The following is a 17,960-nucleotide window of genomic DNA, read 5'->3' as shown; positions in this document are numbered from 1 at the left end:
ATATAGCGGCAATAAAAGAACTGATATGAAAAATAGAGAAGAAACGTGTAGAAAGCGCATGTAAAACTCATCCTCACCAGATGAAGTATTACTCTAGGAAAACAAAATTCCTGAAAATGCTATGTTCTGATTATTCATTGCAATGACTTAACAGCACTTCCTATAGAACAATAAGTGTAAAAAAAACAATCATCAAAAAAGTTGCCACGAAATGAACAAAAAGCCAATAATATTCATCAGCTTTCTGATCCAGAGATTCGGCCGTCTTTGGGAGAAGCCCATTGTTGGCTAGCTCGTGATTTTGTCCACGGATCAAGAGGGACTCTTTGAGGTGGCTGCGGTGTCGGAGGTTTAGCCTCTCGGAGTTCGTTCTCCCTGTCCACAAATCTGCAAACAATATCCACAATTTGATAGTTAGGTAAATATTAGATGATTAATAAGAAAAAACCTACAGTAGGCAACAGGAGACATAAAAACAAACACAACAGAGCTATCGACAGCAATTGTAACTTTCTATGAGCTAAAAATATCAGCATACTAGTATTATGTTGATTAGGCTGTCAGTTGGAGGGCTTGCTGATATAGCTAAAGAAAACCAACCAAAAGAAAAAAAAGAAGATAAATGACAAGATATTTACTTACATGAATCATAATATTTATTATTATGGAATAATTTTCAAGTCTGACTTCTAATAATCTTCACAATCTCATGTGCAGTGAAAGACAGCATACTCCGGTTTTTCATCTTAATTATTTATACGACCGCATATGACCACAATGATCATCATAAAACACTCTGTCCAAAGTATCTGATTAGCATTCTAGCTTTGAGGAGTCTTGGAGTTATGTCTGCATATACATTATATTCTGGAAATTTTCAGTTTCTTCAAAATGAGATATTCAGCACCTGTAAACAAAGTATCCTCTACTGTCACACCGATGTTCCTATGTAGACAAGACTCGAGTATTAATGCAAAGCTCGGGTTCCTGAGTCTCTAAATTATGCTATGACAGTTACTCACAGGAGGAAAGATATTAGTAAATCAAATGCAGAGAAACCGCAAGTTCTTCAGTCATCCAAATGTACTTTCAATATAGAAGGTAAAAGAAAGGAGGAGAAGGTAGATAAAACAAGAATCCAAACTTCTAACAGTACAAGCAAGCAAGAGAATTATTGAAGAGGTAGCACACAATTGTTCTTCATTCCTTCTACCATAAAGCATGTCTTTAAGATATGTGACATACATTAAGTTCATCAAAAATCAGTCTACTCGAAGCTTTTAAAATTAAAGAATTATGAAGACAACGAAATTTACTCAATATATGCCATAGGGGCAGCATCTCCCATCCGTATCCGAGTGCGCAGTAGTCTTGTATAGCCGCCTGCTCGATCTCTGGTAGATGGAAAATAAATCAGCAAGGTGGCTTACAATTATAACTGCAACCAAAAGTTTAAAAGTAACAATATTACTTCATACAAATTACGACAGATATAGCAAAGCTTCAGTTACTTGTAACGATAAGCCAGTTCTGTGAACAACTTATGAAGAACATCATCTCCACGAACAAAAGCAGCAGCCCGCCTTGATGCATCAAGTGTACCCTGGAAACAATGAACGTATGAAGCTTATTTATCAAGCATATGTATGAGCATTGGAAACAGATCTGATTTGTTAAAAGTGTTAGCTACATAATGCTGTGCCAACTTTCGACTATGAATACTCGGACAATGAAATAAATGACAAAATTGTTCCTCAAGGAAGAAAGAATTTACGCATAAGTCACTATTTGCCATAGAGGTTTCAGATAAACGACAACAAACTCTGAACTTGATTACATATCTTTAAGTTTCTACATTGCACCAAAAAAAAAAATATCCGTAATCAGCAACAGAGCCATTAGGAAAATTAACGAGAAAGGAAAAGAAACTCCTAACTCAGAAGACTAACAATTTGTATATAACGAACATTTGCATTGATTCAAAGTACCAGTATGCAGTTCTCATAAGAGAGAACAGAGGCAGAAACTAGTATACAGTCACACAACCTTCTAATTTCGCAAGGAACTAAGCCAAAAATCAGGTTGAGGTAGATTATTATCCATCAAATTACAATGTTAACAACATATAAAAAAAAATTTAAAAAAAGAAACGCGACATTACGAACCTCTTTCCCCAGCTGCACCATGTTATCCGCAAGCCTGCGAACTTCCTTCGCCTAGCATCACAAACAAATAGATGAGATGCTAAGTAAAAAATTCTCCGAACTAAAATTGGGGTTAGTAATCAGCGATCAGCGACATTTGAAGTCGTAAATTGGAGCGCCCAGCGCCCACCAAATGTTCGACGAAAGGTTGCAAAGACCGGCAAAGAGAAAGGTAACTAAGTACCTTAGCGACGGTGGTTTCGATCCGTTCGTGCTTCACCAACTGCGAAACCATCGTCCTGGACCACGAAATCGAACAACAAAGCAACAAAAACACAAAGATCACAAACAAAACCCTGAAAACGGAGACGAGAAACGAGGAGCCAAATCGTGATCGGTGGCTGAGGAGGAGGGGGAGCGAAGCACCTTAGCATGGAGACCCGGTGGGCCGCGTGGCGCCCGAGCTTACGAAACTTGGTCATGGCGGCGGCGGCGGCGGCGGCGGCGGCGGTGGCAGAGGAGGAGGAGGAAGAGGAGGGAGTGGCGAGGGTTTTTGGCTTCGGAGCCGGGTTCTCACTCGAAGTGATTCGGGTCGCGCGCTGTCCCATCGCACGTGAGTCTCACACGCGCGAAACGAGGGGGGCGTCCGAAACCCGAATTCGACCGTATGCGGACGAGCCCACTAATTTCGGGTCGAGTTCAGATTCATGCGAACTATTGCATCAAAGTCCCACGACCGGATCCAATAAGTTGCCCCTTTTTGTCATCATCATTATTATTATTATTATTAATATAGTACTATTTGTTTAAGCTTGTCGATTAATTTACACTTTAAGATACTGTAAATAGCTTGATTTGCAACTATTTTCATTTGGAAATATGGATAAATAATGAAAGTTAGAAAAATAATTGGAAAAAGATAATATGAATCTCGTTTGATTTCAGCGTTAGAAAAATATCCTTTTTAATTTCAATAGACAATTAACACTATTGTTCTTCGCCCTTTATTTTGGCGTTTACTAGCTGGGGAAAGAAAAGGACATCATCCTTAATATAATATGTAACAACAAATACGGGGACCTCTTCGGTCCAGCTGAAACTGTCGTAGAACTGCTGCTGTTTGAAGAAGTATCAGCAATTTTTGAAATAATATCTCTCCAATAGTTTTCCATTCTAGCAAAAGTAGAGGTCTCAAATTGAAGCTTTTGCATCATAGGTCCAGAGGCTACTCTAGCCGCCAGCGCCGTTTCGGCAAGCTGATTTATATCTCTGAAAAGAATAAGACCAGCTCTTCAAAGCTGCTTCTTTCTCTGTTGTCTCCCCAGCTTCGACCGCCGTTGCTTAAATAGATGCAGGTATAGCTTCAACCACAAAATCGGATAGCACATCAACAAAGCCTGGTGCAGTAAATGAGATAGATTGTTAGTAACAAACTACCCAGAAAGTGTAAGAGGCATATTAGATAAGTAATTTGACTCCATACCACAAGAAAGGAGTAATAGCTTATTGGGAATTTATTGAAGAAGTTCGAATAAAGGTTTCGCTCCTTTACAAATGGAAGTGCTTCATACATAAGCCACACTGCATGAGAAAAAGAAATGATTGAAAGATCAATAGTTGGAGAGAAGCAAAACAGAAGTATAAATTAGGCTAAATGGAGCTTTTGGGCTCACTTTCTCCTGGAGCTACTCCAATGGGGTACAAGAAAATAAATGCAGTGTACCTGAAGGAGAGAACGGATAACCTTCGGCATAAGAATATGTAGTTGTATAAAGTCACATGAAAAGGTACACCAATAAACAGTCTTAAGGGAAAAATGTATGGCAATTGAGACAAAAAATGAACGCCATCATGTCAATGAGAGCGAGATGCCAATACTTGGATAGAAGCCATAAGGGACAAATGCATAGATAAAAAGTTACCTTACTAAGATACTTTCAAACTCCTTTTATTGCTCTATTTGGTAATTAGATTAGCAATCTCAAGCAGATGAATACTTAGTAGAAAAGTGAAAAAATAACAATATTAGAAGGCACAAAGCCTCCGTGAACAGCAACAGATCTCAGCTGAAAACTATACCAACTAGAGAATGCTAGCTTAAACTTCTATACTTACACAAGGATAAGCCATCAGTGCTCAGCAGGATTCACTAAAGTGTCAAATATGTGCAACTGCTAAACAAATTCTGCAAAGAAATCATCATTTTAACCAATCTAAGCATAAAGTCTATTTAGTTGTCCGACAGATTAAACATTCACCACCCTCACACAAACTGGAGTTAAAGAAAGATAGTGCAAGACCAATTAAAAACAGGAGTGCAGGTGGACAGCACTCGAACAAGCAACACCATATTTTACAATATCTCAATTTCTAAATGAATAACTAAGAAGGTTGTCCACTTGTATAGAATCTTGATTTTACCTGAGGTAGGTGAGCCACCACGGACAAATTCTTATGCAGCTCAGAGCATAATGGGAGTACCTTATTACCTGTAACATGAAAAGAAGAGAAAGAATTTGCAAAATATATCTGAAGTAACGAAGAAATGAATAACAACACCTGTGATCACTCTGTACGCCAAAGACTTTCATTGTCATAGTCTTCAATTGAGCCACTAAGCCATCCGGTTGATGCACAGCAAATGTTTAAAACAAACTATACAATATAAGATGGAAAAAAAGGCATTTCTTTTCAAAGGATAAGAAACAAAATAGAAGCCACCTATAAGTTAAAATGAAATGTTTTCGCGTGACATCAACATTAGTTGTTGGACCCCCAATTTGTTGATCATATTCCCATGTCGATGAGTAAGAGACAAACAGATGTGATAGGAAGGCCCTTTGACCACCCACATACGAGAATGATTAGTCTTTGCTCAGTTTGATCTGTCGTCCTTCAAAATAACTGCCATTTTATTTATAGTATTTATCCTAAAATTTTCAAGAAGTGTCCCAGATGTAGCAAAATAATAGTTGCCAAAAAACACTTTCCAGTTGATCAATCAAAACTGTTAAGATAATATACTGGTTCTAACTGGGGAAACAACACAACTAACAAAAATCAAAAGAATTATGCCATACCTCAGACATGCACCATGCCGTGAAAGTTATAAACACTGATGGATGACTCTGAACCTGCTATTTAGAGATATATATTACGCATCATCATGCAGTAAAAATGAGAAACACAAATGATTTCAATAATCAGAAAGAAGTCACAAAAAGGTTAATTGCCATTGAATCTCAATTATCATCCACATAAGTTTCAGACAAACATGAACACTGAGTGATCATAAAAGGTCTCAGGTCCGATAATGGTGATCCCTTTTTAAGGCTGAAATGTATTTAAACCCCCATAAACTTAGTGGTTCACTTTGTGACATTTGAATATTCAAACCTATGTACTATTCTCTTCTACTATAATTTCTCATCATTTTGCCTCCTTCTATGAGTGCTTCTTCAACGATACACATCACTGTGCTTACTAGTCAATGAAGTGAAATGTAGATATTTTATACCTGAAAATACTGATAATCATAGAAGTGTTTCCTGCATTGAGTTGCCTAGCTTGTATTCAATTGTATGTGCTATATTTTGCAACATTACAAATGAAGACAAGTTTTCAATTTTTTTCAAAAGATCACCTCTGGAATCTGGCGAACAATAGCAAGCAAGAAGTGAGTCCGCCCACCCCATTGCATCAGAGAAACTAGAACTCCAGTAGGAACCAGGCCTAAAAAAATCAATTCGCAATTAAACAGACAATAAAAAACAATAAAAACCATAAAAATTAGAAATTTGTCCAACAAAAAGTAGGAGAAGTAAGAGAATAACTCACCTACAGCCGCGTGTATTGATTCCAGGAAGGAAACAGCCTGCAGCAGACCTGCCGAAAGGAAAAAATAATAAAGAATGTAAAAAAAAAAAAAATGTATGAAGATCCTCCAGTCTCAACAATCTCATTTTGAAACAGACCCTCCAGACTCACAGATGAGCTCTCCAGCGGAGGCGTAGGCGCCATGGAAGGAGCTCGCTGCGAAGAGGCTCCCCAAAACCCTAGCGAGTGCAATCAACCTGAGAGATCGGGAATGGGGGGAATTAGGGCACAGCGAGAGAGAGAGATAGAGAGAGAGAGGGCACCATCCGAGGGCTTGGAGGGAGTTGTAGCAAAGGAGATAGAGCTGGGGAGGACGAAGCATTCTCGTGATTGTGGCGGAGAAGCGTCGAAGGGGGCGCGTTTCTCCTTTTATAGGCGACGGAGATAACGAAGGGAATTATACGGGTTTAAACCAACCGCCAAATAACGGTTTAACCGTACATTAAGCCCCAAATAATTTGGGTGTAATGTGGGCGGTGCCGGGCGGGCACTGCCAACATTTTTTGGGCCGAAACGGGCTAGGGATTGGCCCGGCCCGACCTGGTTTCAATTTCGGGCCGTGCCGGGCCGGGCCCGAGATGCCTACCCTCCGGCCTAGCAGGGCCCCTCGGCCCGGAAGGCACGGACCGTGCCGGGCCGGGCTGTGCTCGGGGCCGGCCTCTTTTTTAATTTTTTTTTAAACTATATATAAAATCTAAAAAATATAAACAATAAATTATTTTTATTTAAACTGATATTTTAACTAAAAATTTAAAATTTATAAAAATAATTATAAAATAATAAATATTTAAATTTTATATATAGTATAAATATAAATACATTGCATTATTATTTTTGAAAAAGAAATATATAGTTGAGTAATGGTTTTGGTCCAATGGACCAAAAATTGCATGGTCCATGCGACTCAAAAACACCTCTCCCTAAGTTCTCTAGGCAACCCCCCTTGCTTGCGCGTTCTCGGCCCGTGCGGCCCGGCTTGGCCGTCTGTTCGGACCCCGCGCCAACCCTCGGCGACATTCGGCCATGCCCGTTTTCGGGCAGTGCAGGTGCCCGACTGTCGGTCCCTAGGAAGCTGCCTTCAGCACGTCCCGTCAGAGCGCGGCCCGGCCCGATGCTTACTATGTGGCCCTGCCCGGTCACGCCCGCAGCCGTGCCGGGCCGGGCGGGCCATAAGCCGCCCGGCCCGTTGTACACCCCTACCCAAATTTATTCCAATCTATATTATACATTTAGTAAAACAAGCGGGCTTAATATTTTTTTTTCTTTTTTTAAATTACACTCACTTTGAAAAGTTCAAAAACTTTCATAATACTAGAATTTTATCTTTTTTGCTTGATTATTATAGTAAAAATCAACCCCAATAAATATTTCGACAGATTTTGAAGTATTTTCGAGATAGGTGAGATATAAATATTTTTAAGATATTTGGACCATTTATTACTCTTCTTTATTTATGCCGCTCCAAATTTTGAAAAAAAAAAAATTTCAAAAAAAAGTATATGTATCTTTCCAAATAATTGAAGTAAAGAGGCAAGAAAAGAAAAACAAAAAGGACAAACTTAGGGGCTATTGGAGACATCTAAAAGTACTCATCATCTACCATAGATGGCAAAACTTTTGAATTCAAAAGTTTTAACAATTTCTTATCTTACAAAATTACAATCCTTGTCATTTCCCATAAAATCAACCATGGTCACAATCAGAGCACAAAACAAATGGAGCTCCTACTCTAATATTGAAGGACTCTCCAGTGTACTTCTATCACCTTTATCATGCACCAAATTCATGCAGAAACCTAACTTCCTAGCCACCTTCAAAATATTTACAATTCATTTACGATGTAAATAAATAAATAAATAAATAAATCTTAAAAAAAATCAATATAGCCAAATTTCAAAAATCAAACTATACCAAAAAAACAAAAAAAAAAATCCGCATAATTTGTCCAATCCTAATATCCTAATAAAAATCCTACATAAACAGTTCAAGCAAGCGACGCTCCGACCCTCTCCCGTTCCCACCGCCACAGATCTCCGGCGCGTTCTCCTCCTCATCCTCCAACGGGGGGAGTTGGTTCAAATCGAACCCCTCCTCGCCCCGCCTCGCACCCACCGTCGCCGCCGCCGAATCCTCCATCGCGGCCCTGTGGCGCCGCATGTGGCCCCCGAGCGCCTGGCCCATCGAAAACCCTAGCCCGCATATGGAGCATTCGTGCTTCTGCGTCGTCGTCGTCGTCGTCGTCGTCGTCTTCTTCCTCGTCGCGGCCGGGTCGAGGGATCTGGCGCGATTGTGGCTCGTGCTGTGGCCGCCGAGGGCCTGGAACGAGTCGAACTCGCGGCTGCACGTCTTGCACACGAAGGCCCCGTCCGCGGCCCCCCGCGTCGCCTTCTTCCTCCTCCGAATCGCCTCGTCGATCGCCCTCGTGTGGGTCGACGAGAGCGACAGCAACAGGTTCGCCGCCTTCTCCGTCTCCATCTATATCTCCCACGCTTTACGCGATCTCTAGCAAGTATACCATATATATAAGAATCCCAAAACTACGACGATGTAGCGTGTAGGTAGGGTGTTCGACGAAATGCTCGAGTATAATAAGTTTATTAATATATAAGCGAGCAGAGGCGGCGCATTCACTAGGACGCAAGACAGAAGACACGCTCACGCCGACGTAGAGCCCAAGTAAGCGCGCGGTTTGAATCTGTGCACTGTGGAATGTGGATACCTGTTTGACCCGTAGTTTTAGAAACAGTTAACTTGACGCATTGAAATAATAATAACAATAACAATAATAATAATAATAATAAATGTTAAATAGATGGAGTGTTGAGAAGTATAATTTAAAGCTAGCTTTAAAAATGTCTGCTATTTTTTTTAAAAAAAAACAAACTTGGTTTTGAATCCAATCAGAGAAGTTGGTTGGGAACGAATCTTCCTTCGTAAGGTCTACATGGATGTCACAAACATCCAGTTCGAACTTTTGTTAGTTTCCTGCAAATATATATAAAAAAGAATACTATTTGTATATCAAAAAAATAAGATGTAAGTTTTACATCAATCTATTCAAAAATTTATATATCTTTTTTGATAAGATCAGTATAAAAATATTGGCCCTTAGATGAGTAGAGTTTGAAATGTCAAATGTATGCGCATTTTTTGAATGTTGAGATAACATTGCTCAAAAAAAAAAAAAAAAGAAAAGAAAAAGAGAAAAAATCAATATAATTTCAACTATTTGGTTGGATATATAATAATACCTATATTTTTTAATTACTGAATATATATAGGTGTTAGCTAGTAAAGCAGTAATAATCATATAGTTCTCTATTGATGAACAGTTTCATCACACTGTTTCGAAGACCTATCAAAAAGATAAATTGCAATGCTTGTCCTTAATTTTTAGTCAAGCTTTATTTTGATTCTTGAGTTTTAAGTTCAACATTCGGTACACTAATTTTTAAAATCTATTTCACTTTAATCCTTATCCGGGAGAAAATATTATTTGCATCATAAATTTACTAATCCTCAATTCATGTTGTACTTTTAGTTCAATGGTTAAATCTTTGATATTAAATTAAATTGTAATTCAGTGAGTGATTTAAAAATTGATATATGCATGGCGTATGAATAGAAAACCATATCTGAGTATAGGTAATAATTTTTGCTCAAATGGTAAATAAGAATAGAGAGACTGAAGTAAAGCATTTTTAAACTTTTTTTAGAGTCTCTGTTGTTAAATTCAGAAGTTTTAGGATCAAAGCAAAACTTGGTCCAGCATTAAAACATTTTCCTAGATGCCTTAAGGTATCTACATATTAATAATTTATATATGCTCAAAATCACAGAAAAGTTGACTTCAAATGCTATCTTAGTTTATTGAAAGCTTATCTTAATCCATGTTTATCCTAACAAAATTATATAGATCAAGTAAATCAATAACAACTCGTTGGGTTAGCACATAGTGGACTGGGGTCTGAACCCATTGCCGAGTCTGAATCGTGACTCGGGTGTTTTCTTGTAGCAGTGGACTTAAATTCCACTGCACCGTTCCGAGCTCTGAAGTAAAATACTGACAAGTGGGTTCTGAGGAGTGCTCAAATGTTAACTTATTGGCTCAATAACAAAGGAACTTGACCGACCGTCCATTCCTAGCGCAAATAGTAAAAAAGTTTGGTGGTTGGTATTCGAGGCTTAAGTTCGAATCCTAATTGATTTACATTTCCAACTAAGTTTATTTCTAAATGAAATAAACGAAACGGATAGCATGCTATTTTTTTCTCAACAAAAAAAAAAAAAAAAACTTGAAAATTTACTGTGCACGAAATAGAAAAGTTGTATTCATGAAAATATTAAAAAAAAAATAGACGGCACTATTGTGACAGATTAGTTGAAAATTTTTACCATATATAGTTTGGTTATATACAATACCGCAATCAATTAATTGAACTCGGTTCAGCACAAACTGAAATTTTCCATTGAAATTTACAATTTACAATTTTTTTGAGCTGTCTTTTTTTAATAAGATTAGCAACTGAAAATCTAGTTAATTTGCTATCGGGTATAGATGTTGACTTATTAGCAGTACGGGAGAAACATAATTTTATATTTATGGATTTTATTGAATTATTTTTTAAAAAAAATAGCAAGTTCTTTTTTTTGAGAGAGATAGGTAGCACGCTACCTGCTTCGTTTATTTCATTTGAAAATAAACTTAGCTGGAAATGTGAATCAACTAGGATTCGAACTTGGGTCTCGGATATCAATCACCAAGTCCTTTGCCACTTGCTCTAGGGACGGTCTGTAAAAATAGTAAGTTCTGAGGTGAAAAAATAACATACCAAGGGGGAGAAAGTGTTTTTTGGTTTCATATTGATACAGGGATAATTGCTACTAATTATTGTATTACTTAGCATGAGAATAAATAGGACGCTTTGCTGTCTGATATGGTGCAATGGATAACTATTTAAGAAAAGGCTTTTTAGGAGAGAGATGCCAATGGAAGTTTACTGCTGATGTGGTAGCCCAGGAAATGCTAAATTTTTGTCGTAGAATGCGAAATAGGAGAAAGTTTACTGTATAACACTTATACTATATCATCTATTGCATAGAATACGAATATTTTTAAAAAATTTATGATAGGATGAGTGAATCTCCGAAAAGCTTTTTAATTAGTTGAAAGTATAATAGCAGGAATATAAGTATTGTATTTTAAAATTTTTTGCCAAATAGAGTTCACACACGTCGACAACCTCTTAATCACATTAATATATATATATATATATATAAGCATTCTTATGGAGAGAGACCGTGATATATTTATAAGCTCTGAGCGTTACATGGAAAAGATGAGCAGCTCAGCAGCATGAGCTTCTCTCTGCACCAGCCCACATCTGGCGCCGCCAATTAGTCGCGGGGGAACAGGTGACACATACGTTACAATTGGATATTGGAATGTCACTTTTCCAAGATAGATAAATAAAACCCCCTAAATAATTGAAAATCTTGTAAGTGGCTTCTGATTGACCAATGTCACATATAATAATATCCCATAAATTAATCTTATCATTAATGTCTTAAACCACATAGACTTTGGGGATTAAAAAATTCTTCTAAATAAAAACCAAAACTGAAAAATGAGATTTTCCGTTCCACCTCGGTATCAAGTCTCAAAAGTTGCTTTGCTAATGCGCATTTTATATATATGATGTAGTGGATTCCAAATCTGATCAACTATAAATATTTCTAGCAATATCACAAGATTTGGAATTCATAATTACAGGCTAAAACTCTAGTTGTTAATCTAAAATGGAATGCATTGTTTTGGTCAGTGGTTATATATGTGATATTAGCTTTAGTTTGGCAATCTCAACTCTTCGGCCAATCAACCATCAAAAGATAGAAAAAGGCAGGGGAGAAGATGCCAAAGTATTCAGGGGAGAAGATGCCAAAGTATTCAGGAACAATTCACCTAAGTTGACACGTAGGATTCTATGAAAAATACCAAAGTATTCAGGTAACAAAAGATGCCAAAAGTATCATCAATCAGAGTATCGTCAACCGCTGATAGCGGGAAAAAAAAAACAAAAAAAAAACAAAAAAAAAACTATACAAAACTCTGAAATTGGATTCGGAAATAATCTCCGCAACAGCAGTTCCCGCTAAGTGAACCTTCCGCGGGAAAAAAGAATTTGGTCTTTCGGGACTTCTCTCCGCAGTTATTGCATGAGACGCAGATAGTAACGTGGAAAACGCTTTAAGAAAAAAAAAAAAATAATAAATATAATAATAAATTTAAAAGTAAAAAAATTAAAAAATTAAAAATTACCGTTCCGGTAGAATTCACGTCGCCATGGAGGGGCCATGCCGGCGCAGAGGTTGAGACCTTCAGAGAGGGCGGCGGCGACGGCGGCGGCGGCGGCGGCGGCGCGGAGCTTCCACGCGCCAACCCACGAACCTGCGGCTGCGGGATTCAGCGGGCGGGCGCGGAGGCGCGCCAAGTAAACCTTGCAGCGACGCTGGGCTGTGCGGCAGGCACAGCAGGACCGCATTACGGGATTCAGCGGGCGGGCGGATGGCGTTGCGCAGGAGCACACAGGACCGGCATTACGGAGATCCGGGGCGGCGGCGCGGAGGCGCCGCTGCCAAGAAACCCTGCTGCGGCGCTGAACCGTAATGCGGTCCTGTGTGCCCCGCCACCAAGAAACCTCTGCTCCCTGGGCGTCGGGGTCGTGGTGGGTGGGGTCGGCGAGGCAACCGATCTCTATCTTTTCGATCAGACCACGCGGGCCGGCTGAGCAGCGAATTCTGTCGCTTTCTCAGTTTTGATTCGGTGGCGGTTAGGAAAGTGAAGTGAGATTGAAGGGGAGTAGTAGGGTCGTCGGGGCCAAAGTGACCGACGATCCCGCCGCGTCGCCCCGACCCGTTTATTTCTTTTTTTAAATATTCTTTTTTAATATTTTTAAAAAATATTTATTAATAAAAATATTATTTTAAATAAAAACAATTTATTTAATTATTTTTAAAAATTTATATAGTTTAAAAATAAAATAATAAAAATAAAAATTAAAGAAATCGCCTCAGCCCCGAACCAAACACACCCTACGACAAGAGGCCCGCGCCCGCCCAGACACGGGCCGTGCCGGCTGTGCCACGCCAGTAAAAATTTCTTTCTAAGTTTTTTTTCAAAAATTTATTTTTCAGAAAAATAGATCATTTTTTCAAAATTTATTTTGAATATATCATTAAAATTTATAAAATTTTAATATAGTAAATATTTAATATATGCCTCCCCGCCTGAATGTCCGAATTCTGTAGCAAAAGCATCTCTTAAAAAAAAAAAAAAAAAAAAAAAAAAAAAAAAAAAAAAAAAAAAAACACCATTTTATTCTCCAACACAATTAAATTGCCCACTTCACCCAGCTTCAGGAAAAGCTTCTCCATTCGAGAAACCAACCAGTAAATGAAAACCTGGAGCTTCTAGTTATGGCAAAACCCCAATACAAAACCTCAATTGGGAGCTTCTGCTTCCCACTTCGAGAAGCTGGAAAGAATAACTCAAAAAGCAGTTAGGGTCTTATGAAAAAGCTCTACTCAAACAGCATCTGCCGTCGACAAGGAAGAAACATCTCGATTACTAGCAATGTCCCTTCTCTAGAGTATACCGCTACTCACAACAACCGAAATGCTTAGGTCGGCACCAATTCGAGATCAAAAGATAAGATACCATCGTAGCCAGAGGGATACCTTGCTCCCCGAAGCTCCTGCGAGATGCGAGGCCAGCGCGGTCTTTCCGGGTGGCTGCGCCCCGCGAGGAGCAGCGCCTCACGGCTATCTTACTTCGCCAATCATGTCGCCGACGAGCCCCGCCGCCTCCCGCGCCGCCACCTGCCCCACGAACCCCGCCGCCATGGGTATCGCGTTCCCATTCACCTGCCCCACCACCACCACCACCACCACACACACACACACACACGCACACAAACGATCTCAGAAACAGGAACAGCAACAACAACAACAACAGGAAAACAACTACACCGAAGCTCCAAAACCCTAAACCCCCCCCCTAAAACCCTAGATGGTTCGAAAGTGAGGTAGGGGGAGGGGGGAGGAGATGGGGTAGGGAGTATGCGTCGAGGCCGAGGCCTTTGATGTGGGTGTGGGTGGCGATGCGCTGCTTCTTGGAGGTGGATTGGACCTCCTCGATCCTCATGGCGTCGCCGCCGCGGTGGGAGCAAGGAGGAGGAGGAGGAGGAGCAGCGAGGAGTAGGGAGAAGGGCGCGGCGCGGGTTTCGGGTTGAGGCTTCGAAGGGGAACCGAGCCCGCTTTTGGGGACGCGTTTAGAATTTTCTAGCGTTGTTGCTGAATGGAGCACGTGGCGTTTTCCCATTGGGTCGAATGTGTAGTAAGCTGTTTCGTGGGCAATAGGTGATTTGGGTTGAATGATGTCTCTCGGTGACCGTTCGATCGGAAATGGAAGGTCCGATTTGGCATTTGGTAATTTCTCAAGAATATGTTAATTTTATGATGAAATAATGTTTAAATAAAAATTTTGTATTGTATATTTATTTCCATAAAAATTATGAACATTCAATAAATAAAAGGGAACAAAAATAAAAGGTAGAGAGATTAACTCTAAAATTGAGTGGATATTAAACTTGAAGTAAATTGAGGAATTTGCAATTTAGGCACCAGATCGAATGGCGAATTTAAGCTTAATTTCGAATATAATTCTAATATATATAATTGTTTTATATGTACTCTGACTTTCGAAAGTATACAATACTCCTAATTTTATAAATAAAGCACAGGGCGACGATTAGAGTTCACTGGCTATGTATTCGTATTCGATAATTATGTCAATTTGAATTTATCTAGGCATTTATTATGAGACTATTAAATGTTCATAATGTTGTCTCATTCTCTATCAGTGTGATCAAAATTTTATCATTTCCAGTTAAACACATTCCCGTTGCGCTCACTTCAATTTTTTTTTATAGTAGTTTCATGTAATTGATCATGTTATTATATTGTGTCCGAAGCTAACATCTCTTTATCTATATGCATATTCCAGAGATATTAAAAACCTTCGACTAAAACCATGCTTGTCAATATATAATGATACCTATATTTTTGGCATAACAATGATGGTTGATATAATAAAACTAATAATAGTTAGAATTACCGACTGTCCCTAGAGCAAGTGGCAAAGGATTTGGTGGTTGATATCCGAGACTTAAGTTCGAATCCTAGTTGATTCACATTTCTAGCTAAGTTTATTTCTAAATGAAATCAAACGAAGCTGGTAGCGTGCTACCTATCTCTCAAAAAAATATATATATATTAGAATTTTAAGAGGCAAGACAAAATTTTGCACAGCTACAAACTCTCTCATGTAACACAAAACCTCTCTGTCCCACAAACTAAACTAGACCTACTATGGCCACAAAAGGTGGAGTAGGACTACTATACTATTATGAGTATTGGGCCCTTCGTACTCATAAGTTATTTTCAATGATGGAGCTTCCGAATCGACAATCCACTCCGTTAAATATGATCTAGAGTATTTGAAGCTTCTAGAAAATAAATTTCATAATTTTTCGAAATCATAATAAAGTCCATCAAGCGGGCATAAATTGAACGGTCAAAATCGAACGATATCGTAAAAATGGATGATCGGATCTTTCAATTTAAAATCAAAGTTATTGATCTTTATCTAGGTAGTGAATATAATTTTCTATCAAAAATTCAAACTATTCAGATTCTTTTGCACCGTCAAACTAGCAAGTATTTCATATCAGCCGTTATAAATTGTCAATTTTGTAAGCCTTTAATCGTAAGGTAAATGATGTCAAAAAATTATGAAATTTGATTTCTAGATGTTTCAAATGCACTAGATAACGTTTAATGGTGCGGATCGTCGATTCGAAAGCTCTATCATCGAAAACAACTTATGAGTACGAGGACGATCGTACTCATAATGCATATAGCAGCCCGGGATATATTACTGGTATATAGTAGTATATAGAGAGAGAGAGCGAGACGAGAGAAGCGTCCGCGGCCGGGCGGGGGCGCGGGGCCGGCGCTGGTGGGCGCGGGGCGGGGCCGCGGGACGAAGGAGAGAGGAGAGGTGGAGGAGAGAGAGAGAGAGAAGAGAGAGAGAAACTAGGCTGGAATTACTATTAATAGTACTAATGACTTGCGTACTAGTAAGTTTTCGTCCTTTGGATTAAAACATGTGCGGTTAGGATGATTGAGTCCCCTAGGGTTGAGGGGTGGTTGGTTGAATAGTATAATCTAACGGATAAAAATAATCAAAGAGGTTATCTAAACGGTTGAAAACTTAATAGCACGAAGGGTTTGATGCTATCGATAGCATAGTAGCCGGACTACTATATATTATATATATTTAATATATATATATATATATATATATTATATATAGAGAGAGAGAGGAGAGAGAGGAGAGAGAGACGAGAGAGAGAGGAGAGAGAACTAGGCTACTATGCTATTAATAGCACCATTGGTGCTATCAAGTTTTTGGTCATTGGATTAAGAGATGTGCGGTAGAATGATGTGGCTCCCTAGGGTTGAGTGAGTGGTTGGTTTGAATAGTATGATCTAACGGTGAAAATGATCAAAAGGGTAGATCTAATGGCGGAAAACTTGTAGCACCAAGTGGTTCGTACTATTAATAGATAGTAGCCGGACTCTATATATATATATATATAGAGAGATAGAGAGAGAAAGAGAGAGAGTGGCTACTATGTTTATTAATAGCACGAAACACTTGGTGCTACCAAGTTTTCCTCCGTTAGATCTAGGGAGAGAGAGAGAGACGAGAGAGAGGAGAGAGAGAGAGAGAAGGCTACTATGTTATTAATACCACCCACTCAACCCTAGGGGGCCCACATAATCCAAACCACATATCTCTTAATCCAGTGGCCAAAAACTTGGTAGTATCAATGACTTGGTGCTATTAATAGCATAGTAGCCCAGTTTTATTTATATATATATATATATATATAAAATTGAGCTCTATATTTTTAAAAGTACTAAGTCATTGGTGCTGGTATGTTTTTAATCTTTGAATTAATAGATGTACGGTTAGGATGATGTGGGGTTTTTTGGGTTGAGTGGGTGGTTGGTCGAATAGTATAATATAACGGATGAAAATGATCAAAGCCGTAGATTTAACGGTAAAAAATTTATAAGCACCAAATGCTTGGTGCTTTTAAAACACTATAGCCGGACTCTCTCTCTCTCTCTATATATATATATATATATATATTGTTAAGTACATCAATTTTCCAGATCTGTCATTCTTCGTCCAATGACTCCAATCTGATATATTTCGTCCAATCTTGAACAACGGCGGCTCCAGTTGTAAGAGGTCAACCGGGCGCCTTATTTATTCATTTTTCCTTTTTTTTTGGTTTAAATTTGGTTTCCTTTTGTTATAATTTGGTTTAGATTTGTAGTTATCTAAATTAAAGTTAAATTCTAATTTAATTGGTATTGAATTTAATTTGGTACATATGGATTATAATTAAAAGTGTAATTTTAATTGAATTAGAATTACTCTAGTTAGGATATATGTATTATATATACATACTACGGTCAAATTAATAAAGGCATGACCCAATTAAGAGCCATGCACTAATTATTCCTACTTGCTGGTTGGTCCGTACGGTTTGGAGCCCGCGACTAATTGATCTAATTAAGCCAAGTCATGCACATTGGTTGCATACGGTCAAGCATCTGTGGCCACTCTAATTTAGCCATGCATCCAAAATCCAAGTTAATTAATTAAGTGCCATGTTGGTATTCCGTACGGGTGAAGTAGCCGAGCCGTTTTTCGGAGTTTCTTGATGCGGCGTTTTCGATCTAATTAAGCTTTGGTCTACTGACAGATTTTTTTTGTACTTCGTCTTTTCGACATTAATAAAT

General features: G+C 38.7%; 4 protein-coding genes and 1 long non-coding RNA gene across 6 annotated transcripts; all 5 read right to left on the bottom strand.

The window, feature by feature from the left end:
* On the bottom strand, nt 108-2,962 carry LOC109728066 (50S ribosomal protein L17-like). Its single transcript, XM_020258351.1, has 6 exons — nt 2,571-2,962; nt 2,389-2,443; nt 2,166-2,216; nt 1,512-1,603; nt 1,317-1,394; nt 108-387 (listed from the first exon to the last, which is right to left on the bottom strand). Exons 1-6 carry the CDS (start codon nt 2,750-2,752, stop codon nt 237-239), a joined length of 609 nt encoding a protein of 202 aa, XP_020113940.1. The 5' UTR covers nt 2,753-2,962; the 3' UTR covers nt 108-236.
* Nucleotides 3,090-6,406, bottom strand: LOC109728065 (very-long-chain (3R)-3-hydroxyacyl-CoA dehydratase 2). Of its 2 annotated transcripts, none has more exons than XM_020258349.1 (9): nt 6,284-6,406; nt 6,132-6,217; nt 5,982-6,029; nt 5,788-5,876; nt 5,225-5,278; nt 4,566-4,633; nt 3,818-3,867; nt 3,628-3,725; nt 3,090-3,541 (listed from the first exon to the last, which is right to left on the bottom strand). In XM_020258349.1, the coding sequence occupies exons 1-9, from the start codon at nt 6,340-6,342 to the stop codon at nt 3,437-3,439; spliced, it is 657 nt and encodes a 218-aa protein (XP_020113938.1). In that variant the 5' UTR covers nt 6,343-6,406; the 3' UTR covers nt 3,090-3,436. The 2 variants fall into 2 exon arrangements, with proteins under 2 accessions (XP_020113938.1, XP_020113939.1); XM_020258350.1 differs by having other exon boundaries at nt 6,119-6,217; nt 6,284-6,404.
* Nucleotides 7,622-9,122, bottom strand: LOC109728225 (zinc finger protein ZAT12-like). Its single transcript, XM_020258588.1, has one exon. The coding sequence runs from the start codon at nt 8,493-8,495 to the stop codon at nt 7,992-7,994; it is 504 nt and encodes a 167-aa protein (XP_020114177.1). The 5' UTR covers nt 8,496-9,122; the 3' UTR covers nt 7,622-7,991.
* On the bottom strand, nt 11,965-12,475 carry LOC109728260. The gene is made up of 2 exons (XR_002220943.1): nt 12,340-12,475; nt 11,965-12,265 (listed from the first exon to the last, which is right to left on the bottom strand). It is a non-coding gene; the product is annotated as an uncharacterized LOC109728260 (long non-coding RNA).
* On the bottom strand, nt 13,842-14,844 carry LOC109728256. The gene is made up of 2 exons (XM_020258628.1): nt 14,143-14,844; nt 13,842-13,943 (listed from the first exon to the last, which is right to left on the bottom strand). The coding sequence occupies exons 1-2, from the start codon at nt 14,398-14,400 to the stop codon at nt 13,842-13,844; spliced, it is 360 nt and encodes a 119-aa protein (XP_020114217.1). The 5' UTR covers nt 14,401-14,844.

This window comes from Ananas comosus, linkage group 23 (assembly GCF_001540865.1).
Source record: "Ananas comosus cultivar F153 linkage group 23, ASM154086v1, whole genome shotgun sequence".
Classification (NCBI taxonomy): domain Eukaryota; kingdom Viridiplantae; phylum Streptophyta; class Magnoliopsida; order Poales; family Bromeliaceae; genus Ananas; species Ananas comosus.
Note: the sequence above shows the minus strand (reverse complement) of the source record. Positions and strands in the feature narration are given on the sequence as shown.

Bases quoted from the DNA above. Each gene is read 5' to 3' on its own strand.
- LOC109728066 (XM_020258351.1), bottom strand. From the start codon at position 2,752: ATGGGACAGCGCGCGACCCGAATCACTTCGAGTGAGAACCCGGCTCCG. The intron at 2,217-2,388 runs GTACTTAGTTAC...TTGTGATGCTAG, and splicing joins TCGAAACCACCGTCGCTAAG to GCGAAGGAAGTTCGCAGGCT. The intron at 1,395-1,511 runs GTAACTGAAGCT...TCCATCTACCAG, and splicing joins GAACTGGCTTATCGTTACAA to AGATCGAGCAGGCGGCTATA.
- LOC109728065 (XM_020258349.1), bottom strand. From the start codon at position 6,342: ATGCTTCGTCCTCCCCAGCTCTATCTCCTTTGCTACAACTCCCTCCAA. The intron at 6,030-6,131 runs GTGAGTCTGGAG...TCCTTTCGGCAG, and splicing joins CTCCGCTGGAGAGCTCATCT to GTCTGCTGCAGGCTGTTTCC. The intron at 3,726-3,817 runs GTGAGCCCAAAA...TTTCTCATGCAG, and splicing joins TGGAGTAGCTCCAGGAGAAA to TGTGGCTTATGTATGAAGCA.
- LOC109728225 (XM_020258588.1), bottom strand. From the start codon at position 8,495: ATGGAGACGGAGAAGGCGGCGAACCTGTTGCTGTCGCTCTCGTCGACC.
- LOC109728256 (XM_020258628.1), bottom strand. From the start codon at position 14,400: ATGGGAAAACGCCACGTGCTCCATTCAGCAACAACGCTAGAAAATTCT. The intron at 13,944-14,142 runs GCATACTCCCTA...GTGGTGGGGCAG, and splicing joins TCAAAGGCCTCGGCCTCGAC to GTGAATGGGAACGCGATACC.